This window comes from Ostrinia furnacalis, unplaced genomic scaffold (genome assembly GCF_004193835.3).
Source record: "Ostrinia furnacalis isolate ACB-3 unplaced genomic scaffold, ASM419383v2 OfSCF2912, whole genome shotgun sequence".
Classification (NCBI taxonomy): Eukaryota; Metazoa; Arthropoda; class Insecta; order Lepidoptera; family Crambidae; genus Ostrinia; species Ostrinia furnacalis.
Window position 1 is genome coordinate 25,160 of NW_021133151.1, and position 10,509 is coordinate 35,668.

General features: G+C 45.5%; 1 protein-coding gene across 1 annotated transcript in view; it reads left to right on the top strand.

Annotated features, from left to right (window-relative positions):
• The window catches only part of fmt (phosphatase 6 regulatory subunit 1-like protein fmt), a 29,397-nt gene that overhangs the window by 8,489 nt on the left and 10,399 nt on the right, over positions 1–10,509 (top strand). The window contains exons 7-16 of the mRNA XM_028310139.1: positions 1,730–1,888; positions 2,435–3,072; positions 3,883–4,075; positions 5,991–6,168; positions 6,705–6,737; positions 6,832–6,903; positions 6,980–7,045; positions 7,134–7,189; positions 7,774–7,871; positions 9,504–9,626. Coding sequence (XP_028165940.1) covers positions 1,730–1,888; positions 2,435–3,072; positions 3,883–4,075; positions 5,991–6,168; positions 6,705–6,737; positions 6,832–6,903; positions 6,980–7,045; positions 7,134–7,189; positions 7,774–7,871; positions 9,504–9,626 — 1,616 coding nt within the window. The remainder of the gene's footprint in view (positions 1–1,729; positions 1,889–2,434; positions 3,073–3,882; positions 4,076–5,990; positions 6,169–6,704; positions 6,738–6,831; positions 6,904–6,979; positions 7,046–7,133; positions 7,190–7,773; positions 7,872–9,503; positions 9,627–10,509) is intronic.

The following is a 10,509-nucleotide window of genomic DNA, read 5'->3' on the forward strand; positions in this document are numbered from 1 at the left end:
CGACTATAAAAATATTTTAGCAATTTAATTCACGAAATCAATTGCACACATTTAAAATAAAGTTTGTTTACACTTTGACAACAATAGACTGACATGCATGGTGACATGTGAATGAAGTTTTCAGTTACTGTTGCCATTAAAAGAAATTAGTACCATTAGTTTTCCGCAACATGGCGAGGGTTTTTATGTTCCTGGTCAGGCTATACAATACATCTATAAAATGAATGCCCTGACCCTGTCGTGGCTAAACGCAATCTGCGAGAACCATAAACAAAAAAAAAACTCCAATATTCCAATTTCGAATCACATGACCGGGAACGCTTGTCTTGATTCGAATTTTGAATTCCGCGCCAATTCGCAGCCAATGACGAGTGACGACGCGATCCTACTCGAAACTTTTTCTGTTCCGTTGGGATCGCGAACGTTGCCTGTTCGCGTCGCATAAAATTTGTAAAAAGTGTAAAATACGTGAACGTTTTAGTGATTTACTGCTATAATTTGACTCGAAAACCTAGCCAGTCCTTGTGAAAGTAATGGTAAGGCGGGCCCACCATTGGATTGATTTATTAAAATACACGTGATTGTAGAGGAAGAATAATTCTGAAGCTGCGAAGTGAGTGTCTTTTTAATTTGTTAGCCAAGATCGATAATGTTGAGGTAATCTTTATTCTTTTTAGTTATTTTTACATAATTAGTATGTATTTCAATATATTTTTTTTACGTAAAACCTACCATTTAGCAATATGCTTACCGCCATTGACGGTGTTTAATTTAAATGTACTGGCCATTTTATTACAGTGTACCTACCTACATACGTGAAAAAAGTGGCCAACGTTGATTGGAATTCTTTCTTTTCATTATCGATAATGATTTTATTTTATTCATATCAAAGCGATCTTTTGACTTTGGAATGTAAAATTAATGGCGCAAGTACATTATGCGGGAAATTACCCGAGACGAAGCGCGAGTACGCACGAGCAGGCACACCGAAGTATGGGCAACTCACGGCGAAACTAACTGAAGTGCGTGTTTACACTATTACGTCTCGACCAATTTTCCGCATAGCGTACTTGCGCCAAAAGACGTCTCTTTGAACTACGCGCCGATGCTAGGTGACGCGCGAACCTACCCGATACTTTTTTTTTATTTTCTTGAGATAAGCTGCACCCGTTTGCGATGCATAAGTAAGAAATGCAAAATAAGTGGACGTTTCGGTGATTCAGTGCCATTATTTGAATTCTAAACCCATCATGTGCTAGTGAAAGTAAGGTGGGCCCGGCGGTCGATGGATTTTCTTCGTCATGTGTACACCGTAAGATTTGGTATATTCGTAGCGAGCGTTCTCGTTATCCAATATCCGATAGCGTACAATACAAAGCGGACGGTCGCCGTGATCGTAAACATTTGTTATTTTTGTGTTAAGAGTGAGTTCACCGCGTTATAATTAAAGGTTCGGTCAAACCAACGCGGGCAGTTTGCGTGCGCGATGGTTTAGCTCAGCCTTTAGGTCGTCGTAGTTCGGTATCGTAAGTGCCTTTTCACACATTCCGGTTGCCGGCTATCCGGCGCCGGGTACCCGGTAGTGAAGTGTATGGGCATGGTACGTAGCTTTCACATGTTCCGGCGTAATTAATCCGGCATGCCCATACATTCACGACCGGGTACCCGGCGCCGGATAGCCGGCAACCGGAACGTGTGAAAAGGCACTAACTCACTGTGTCGCCGGCAGGCCGCGCACGAGCTGGGCGCTGGTGTCGCGGCTGCAGAGCGCGGAGGGCGCGCGGCTGCTGCTGCAGGGCATCTTCACGGCGCCGCCGCGCGCGCGGCCCCACGCGCTCGTGCACGGCGCGCACGTGCTGCTCGCGCTGCTCGACCAGGAGCCCATCCTGTGAGTACCCGTCGGTGTCGGGCGCCGGCGTTGCGCTTTTTGTTATATCTAGAATTCTAAAGCCCGGTCTCTGAGCACGTAGAATTTTGTCCAATGACCACAAGCTACCCATCCTTATCGCTCGCGCGTAATTATGTTGCTGTTGCCCTCGCACACGCACTGCGGGCGCGCGTCGCACAGTCGCGACAGCAATATAATTACGCGCGAGCAATAAGGATGGGTAGCTCGGGGTCATTGGACAAAATTCTACGTGTTGAGAGACCAGACTATAGACGTGGTTTTTTTAACTCGGCGCGCACGTTACGGCCGGTTGTGACATGTGTGGTCTCCGTTTTACTGTTCCGTTTTATCGTGTACGTTTTTTTTTCGTCGATGGCGTATGCAGTTGTATGTGCGACTTCACACATGACACAGTATTCTGTATACAGTAATACATACATCGACGAAAAAAAAAACGTACACGATAAAACGGAACAGTAAAACGGTGACATGTGTGAACCGGCCGTTATGTCACAGCCTACATGACATGTAGCCTTGTTCCCGCAGCGGCGGCGAGGCGGAGTCGATGCGCACGAGCGTGGAGCTGGCGGTGGCGCCGCACCTGCCGCTGCTGCACCAGGCGCTGCTGGAGCCGGCGCGCGGCGTGGGGCTGCCGCGCGTGCAGGTGGCCGCGCTGCTGGCGCACCTCGCGCTCTCCGAGGTCGAGGAGGTCGCCGCCACCATGCTCACGCTGGGTCAGTGCCGCATGTCTCTAGCGGCCGCGGCACCAGGCCTGCTGGAGCCGGCGCGCGGCGTGGGGCTGCCGCGCGTGCAGGTGGCCGCGCTGCTGGCGCACCTCGCGCTCTCCGAGGTCGAGGAGGTCGCCGCCACCATGCTCACGCTGGGTCAGTGCCGCATGTCTCTAGCGGCCGCGGCACCAGGCCTGCTGGAGCCGGCGCGCGGCGTGGGGCTGCCGCGCGTGCAGGTGGCCGCGCTGCTGGCGCACCTCGCGCTCTCCGAGGTCGAGGAGGTCGCCGCCACCATGCTCACGCTGGGTCAGTGCCGCATGTCTCTAGCGGCCGCGGCACCAGGCCTGCTGGAGCCGGCGCGCGGCGTGGGGCTGCCGCGCGTGCAGGTGGCCGCGCTGCTGGCGCACCTCGCGCTCTCCGAGGTCGAGGAGGTCGCCGCCACCATGCTCACGCTGGGTCAGTGCCGCATGTCTCTAGCGGCCGCGGCACCAGGCCTGCTGGAGCCGGCACTTTTAATATTAACGCGAACTAATATAAAGAGAAAATATTTGTATTTTTGTACTGAAACTACTGGACCGATTTAATCAACTCTCATGTATCCTTTTTTGTGATTGAATAATATATTGATCTACTTGTAGCTGGGATAGGGCCGCTACGCTAGGTATATCTAAAGAGCCTGCGCCACAACTCGTGCGCACGCGAGTGGCGCGCATGCGTTTGCACACGCGTAGCGGGTGGTGGGTGTATATTTTCGTGCATCGATAGCCGCGGACGTTTAGAACGGGTACCCGCTCCGTACCCGTTTGAATTTCGCTATCTCTGTAAAGACCTTTTTCACATCCCTCGCTTCCATAACTCGCCACTTAACCGGTTGTGTGCAACGTATAATAAAGTGGTGGCTGGCAATCCAGACACAGATACCGGTCTTGACGTTTTCGGTGACGGCCTCCCTAAATTTAAGTCAAATTCAAGCCTGTATTTGACACGACTTAGGCACCGAACAAAATGAACAATTACTAAATCCTTTATATTGTTCGGTGCTTAAACCCTGTTCAATTGATTTTTGTTTTTTCTAGTGTATAAGTTCCCTAACATTGCAAAAAGAAGTGCTGTGTATACCTGTAATTGAGGTCATATACGCATCATGTGTTAAACCATGTTAAAATGTATGATATGTATGTGACTTTGTTGGTGTACCTAATAAATAAATAAATTGAGGCTCCGAAACAACGTCCTCGTCTCACACCCACTGACCGTTCCGCGCAGGCACCCCGGGCGTGCTGCTGGACATGATGTTCGCGCACGCGCACAACAACTTCCTGCACGCGCAGGTGCACGCGCTCGTGAAGCACGCGCTGGCCAACCGCGCGCACCGCGCCGCCTACGCGCGCCATCTGCTGCGCGACGCCCACCTGCTCGCGCGCCTCATGGATGCCGTCGAGCTCAACGACGCTAAAGGGTAAGGCCGGGTTCCCACTATGCCAGACCGGCATTTCTGCCGGAAACCGGACACCGGATCACCGGATCCGAAATCCGAGCCGAATGAAGTGCGGGGAGCACGGGCGGGGCGGGGCGGGAAGCACGGGCGCGGCGGGGTGGGCCGCAACTCGTTCACATTACTCCGGTCCGGTGATTTTGCCGGCATTGTGTAGCGACAGTAGCGTAGTGAGGCGGGTCGTTACATTCCCTCTAATATGGTCGAGTGAAGCGATGGCTAGTATTTACGTGTGGTTTTTTGGCTATTTTCGGCACATCGTATTAAGCATCTTATAATATAAAGTTAATCTGCATTTGTGTTAAGTTTTACTCCAAATCGTCAGTCCCTAGAGCGTCAGGCCCTAGCTTTAAACGGCACTTGGGACTAAATTACTAGTTAGGGAATGATGTTTTTTATATAGTGATAATAACAAAACAACTACATTATGTATATTAACTTATCTGTAAATTTTAAGGTTATAAGTTTTATACTTTATTAGAAGTCATATAGGAGTAATGTAGTATGAAAAAATTGAAAATTATAATTTCTCCTAAAATAAAGCATAAAGTGACTGGCCCTTTTAGACATAACATAATTAACTAATAACCTATAATTTACACTAATAAAGTATTCAAAAGCATCTTAAAAAAGTTACGGACAAAATTACGTCGAAAATATACAGATTTTTATGGAATGACCCATAAAGAAATTTTGACTTTGACTTTGACTTTGACAAAACGCTCGGTAAAAATGCCGGGCTCGGCGAAACAGCCGGATCCGGGATAATGTGAACAGCTTCATACAATTTGTACCGCCGCTAGGCCTTCCGGCGATTTTACCGGACCGGGAGATCTGCCAGTCCGGCATAGTGGGAACCCGGCCTAAGTGCTGTCAGAGTAAATACAAATGAGTAGCTCATCTTCATAGAAACGCCCGAGCGCGGTTTGTATGTGAGCGCGCCGATACGTATGCGGCGCGCACGCACACACTGACAAAATTTAGCGTTGATTAGCTGAGTTGCCACGGGGCACGATGCCCTGAAATATATTTCATCCCCCCTAGACAAGTGGCAGTGATCATTTCGAAATCCCTTCGCGAAGTAACTACAGCTGTCACATTTTGCTGCTTGTCTACGGGGCAGGTTTTTATCAATAGACTATTTGACACCACTAATCAACTGACGTACTTTTTAATTGTCAAAACGAGACTTTCCCTTAGATTTTGTATGGCAATACAAGCAAGTGACGTCACTCTTTTGTGAATTCAAACTACTTTTTTTAATTTACAATGAAACCAAAAATCTTAATAAAAAAGAATGAAGCATCTTTGTAAAAACGTTGTGATCTCGAATTATTGACGAAGTATAGACGCATTCTGCTACTTATAGGAATCGTTTTCTTGGTTCGATAAATTCGATTTATAATAATTCTGTTCATATTTAATTAATACTTAAGCTAAATTGTTCTGTCAGGCAACACCTTCAAGCAAATATCTCTAGAGGACAGGTTTTATCAATTTAAAAACATATTAGTGCTTCAGGCCCAACCCACCACCACCCATGGCCATACCAACCTCGCGGTTATACTGGCCGAATCGCGGAAGGTGTGCGCGGAATGAGGGCTATTGTTTTTATACTTAACAGTTGGCACCCCTGGCGGTTGACAGGACCTTACTCTACAGTGGCGCCATCTTGATGAGTGCAAATGCGATATTCCTCTGACCACTTTAGCGCTCACCAGTTGGTGCCACTGTCTTCGCTACTAGCAAGTGACAGGACCTTACTCTACAGTGGCGCTAACTGGTGAGCGCTAAAACGATAGCCCTCATTGCGGCTGCCTAGGGCAGTTTGCACTCCACCGCGCCACACTTGTTGACTGTCACACTTCTTGTGGTTCAGGCCCGGCGAGCCGCGCGACGGGTACATGGGCCACGTGGTGCTGATGCTGCGGCGCGTGGGCAAGGCGCTGGAGGAGGAGGCGGTGGCGGCCGCGCTGCCCGCGCCCGTGGCCCAGCGCTGGGCCGCCTTCCGCGACGCCACGCTCGCGCCGCTGCTGCAGCGACACGACACGCCGCTGGTGAGTCACTCCCGGCACCCCGGGCGCGGTCCTGGCCCCACACTAGTGTGGGCTTTGGCCCCCAAGCGTGGGGCTGCCCCCCCCCCCTAAGAGGGGGTCTGGCCCCTATGTGTGGGTCTGGCCCCCCGAGCGCGGTCCTGGCTCCACATTAGTGTGGGCTTTGGCCCCCAAGCCCCCCTTAAGCGGGGGTCTGGCCCGTATGTGTGGGTATGGCCCCCCAAGCGTGGGACTGGCTCCCTACAAGCGTGGACCTGGTCCCCCACAAGCGCTGGTCTGGCCCCCCACAAGCGCTGGTCGGGCCCCCCAAAAGCGTGGACCTGGCCCCCCCAAGCGTGGACCTGGCCCCTCATAGTGCGGGACCGGCAATACCGGAAGCGCCCAAAAGTGCGGGCCGCCTTCCGCGATTTCCACTAGAGGGCGTTATTGTATTGTAATCTATTTCTTTACATCTTGCGTCGGTACCAGCGTGATGAATTAATAGTTCCCTACATAGAATAGAAAAGTCCTAAAATATTTATAAAGTTATTTTGTTACAGGGTGGATATTATCCTTCAGAAAGCATCTACGAGGTTAGTTATTTATTATTCTTCTCCTGATGATCGGAAGTATAATATGTTTTGCTTTGTGTTTTTTAAAACTAACCATTATCATTTATTTTATCAGTTCAATGACGTTACGGCGACGGCGAGTTTGGACGATATGCCGAATGACATCAACGCAGATGCTTATAATGAGGTAATAAAGATCCACAAATAGGTACTTATGGTTTTTCTTGTTTAAGACCTTTATGGAAAATCAATTACGTTTACAGATGTGTGGCGCAAATGATTCTGCGGACTTCTTGGCCGACGAGTTGGATCTTGAAGACGGAGAAAAGGTATAATTTAGCATTTGATATTGCCAATTTGTTACTCCTTGAGCTTCACTTATGTAATATTAAAGTGTCCGCGTGTCATTCGTTCCAGGGCGACGACTCCAAGAACAATTTCCTCGAGCTGGCGAGTCAACGGTTCGATGACGAGTGAGTGTGCCATCAAATTAGTTTCAGTTCAACAGTCTCATCCAACCGATTCGAATATCTCACTGGCGCTTAAGTTTGATTATTTTATTTGTGCTGTATTTTCTTGTTTTATGGAATAACCAGGGCCGTCTTTAACCTACTAGGGGCTCTGGACACAAGGAAGGCCCTTCTCATCTGGAGAAAGGTCTTTTATGAGAACAGACGGAGGTCTCTTCGATCGCGGGGCCCTAGGCACGTGCCCAGAGTGTCCAGTGGGAAAGAGGGGCCTGGGGATAACTCAAAGAGGATTTATTGTTGTGACATTATTGAAATGAATTTGAATTCAATATGAACTACATTGAATTAAAAAAAAATGTGACATAGTATAAGAAAATATTTTTAATTTGTTTTTTTTTTCTTTTTTTAATTTGCAAGTATAATTGCTATTGACATGGTTATTTTTGACATTAGTATAGATTCTGATTAATTGTAATTTTGCATGCTTATTTATTATGTTTATATTATTATTGTACCTATTTCCAACACAATGTATATTGTTTTTAAATGGAATAAACTTATGACTTTAACAAAGGCTTCTGTTCCAGCATGTGGGAGGACTCGCCGGAGGCGGACGAGGCGGAGGGCGCGGAGGAGGCGGAGGAGCCCATGAGCCGCGTGCGCGAGCTGCTCGACCAACACTCGCGTAAGCATATTTGTTGTTTATTTTTTTTAGAATGTGGTTTCTGGCGCTTTATCCGCCTAAATGTATGTGTAGACTTTGTTCAATTCTTCGCACACTTGGTGCCAGAGTCGCTAATATATGAATTTTTCTAGAATAAGCGTCTAGTCGCCGAACTGTCGCTGTCGCGTGTCGTCAATGTGCGCTGACACAAAATTTCATTACGATATGATGAGCCCTACAAAAATTAAAATCAAAAATAATTTATTCAATTTTGACCACTGGTGGCACTTCTGAACGTCAAATACAGTAAAAAAGGTAGCTCCTAAAAGCTACACCCACGCGTGCAATATTTGTATGAGATTATGGAGAATTCCAGGCGTGAATAGCACTGTATCTAATATGAATATTACACGCCCATAAGCTAGGCGCCTGCCATAGTGCCATTTCGATAAAGTAGATATTTGTTTATTTATTTGTTATAAATAATATAGTAATTTATGTTTGCATAAATTACTAAGGCCCGGTTTTTTGATTCGTAGTTATAGCCTGACCAGGAACATAAAAACCCTGGCATAGAGGCGCTTCAATTGCATTTGATAGTGCAACACTGAGTACAGTCGTATCTGTGTTAATTTAATAGGCTAACTTTATGTATCAGGATTCAGGATTACGGGCTAATTTGATATTTTCATAAATAAACGAAAAAATATTATTATAGGTAACCTGGTTTAAACAAATTAAATGAAACCATCAATCGAGTTAGTAGGATTTATTTTATTATTCATCAATAATCAAATTCAGAACTTGAATATTCAACTGCAATGTCTGCTCATGAACGCTTCAAACTCGGTACTTCTTTCCCAATTCCATAAAATTCAACACTTAGAAAGTGACAAAAAACTTTAAAATAGGTATTTGAAACAAACCACATCTAATTTTCATAGTGGACTGTACTATACGATAAAAATGTCAGTCAATTTGACAACCTTTGTCGGAAACATTATTCAATGAAAATATTGTCCGAACCCTTAGTATTTCTCTTCGACAAATACTTTAACACATTGTGAACCACTTTTCTTTTACGACTATAAAAATATTTTAGCAATTTAATTCACAAAATCAATTGCGCACATTTAAAATAAAGTTTGTTTACACTTTGACAGCAATAGACTGACATGCAAGGTGACATGTCAATGAAGTTTTCAGTTACTGTTGCCATTAAAAGAAATTAGTACCATTAGTTTTCCGCAACATGGCGAGGGTTTTTATGTTCCTGGTCAGGCTATAAAATAACCAATAGTCAAATTTGACAGATGTCAAATGACAAGTGGTTAAATATCAGAAAAAAATGTTTTTTGAACAATGGTTAGCTTGACTTTTAGTACATTTTTTAACTATCAGTTAACATTTTGTTAATATTTAACCATTAGTAGCAAAATTTAACAATTTGTTATTTTAACTATGAATCAAAAAACTGGGCCTAAGTCACGTTAGCCCCTCGTACTAAGCTAAATATGCGTGTGTCAGGTGTGGGCTCACGACAGTAGTCGAGCGGCAGCGGGGTTCGAACCCGCGTTTCTCGGAGGACAAGTCGTCCAGTCCGATCGTGGCTTCAACCAAAATATTAATAATTATCTGGTCTCTGTCCCGCAGCGTGGGAGAGCGGGTCGTGCGGCGGCGGCGGCGAGGGCTGGGCGCAGTTCGAGGCGCGCGCCGAGCCCTTCGCGCCGCCCGCGCCCTTCGCGCACGCCGCCTTCTGGAGCTACGACGCGACAGGTACCAAGCCCGATACGCACGCCAATATACAGGGTGGAATTTTGTAATGCCACCTGGAGGGAAAGTACTGGGTCATTCCATGACAAATGTTACCGAGGGTGAAAAACTAAATATGTTCTTTTCGCATTAAATCTGATGAATTTTGAAAGTAAACATTCCAAATTATAATGTGCAACAAAAAAAATCTGAAAGAAACAAGTAATTTTTAAGTTATTAGTCTTCAAAGTCTATACTTAAGTCAACTGTCTGAATGATCATTTTCTCTCTAATTATTGGTAATACGATTTTAAAAAAACTATCAATCTGTGAAACGTTTTGCCACTATATGATTCGAGGGTATTTATCATAGTATTGGTAGATAGCGTCATAGTCCCAAAAAAATGGATAATCATCAAGTTTTAAGTGTGTTTTCTTGTTACTTCGGCGATGTAACACCCGAAACAGAAAAACAGGTATTTGTTTTATTATTGTACCTTACACATGGATTAGGGTAACAATATTTGGTAAAAGTAAGGTCATGGTAGTAATGATTTCAAATAGTAACTAATATCTGAGCATGATACTAATTTAGTATGTTTCTTTCTTGATTAAAAACTGTAACACCCGAAACGTTTCGGGTATTACATTTTTATTTATATGTCGATAATGTGTGTATATTGCTTGGAGAAGTGAAAAAGTATTACTGTGAGGGTCCTTTGACCTCCCACTAGCGCTGGCATCGGAAAAGGAGTCATATTTCTCAATTTAAGACTTTTTTGAAATGTCGACTTAACACTAAAATTAAGGTATTGCTAAAAAGTGTCGATGTTTGACATTTCCAATAAATATCGTAATTAGAAATTAAAGTAATGCTATTTCAAGCCAAAAACAATAGAAAAAGCTA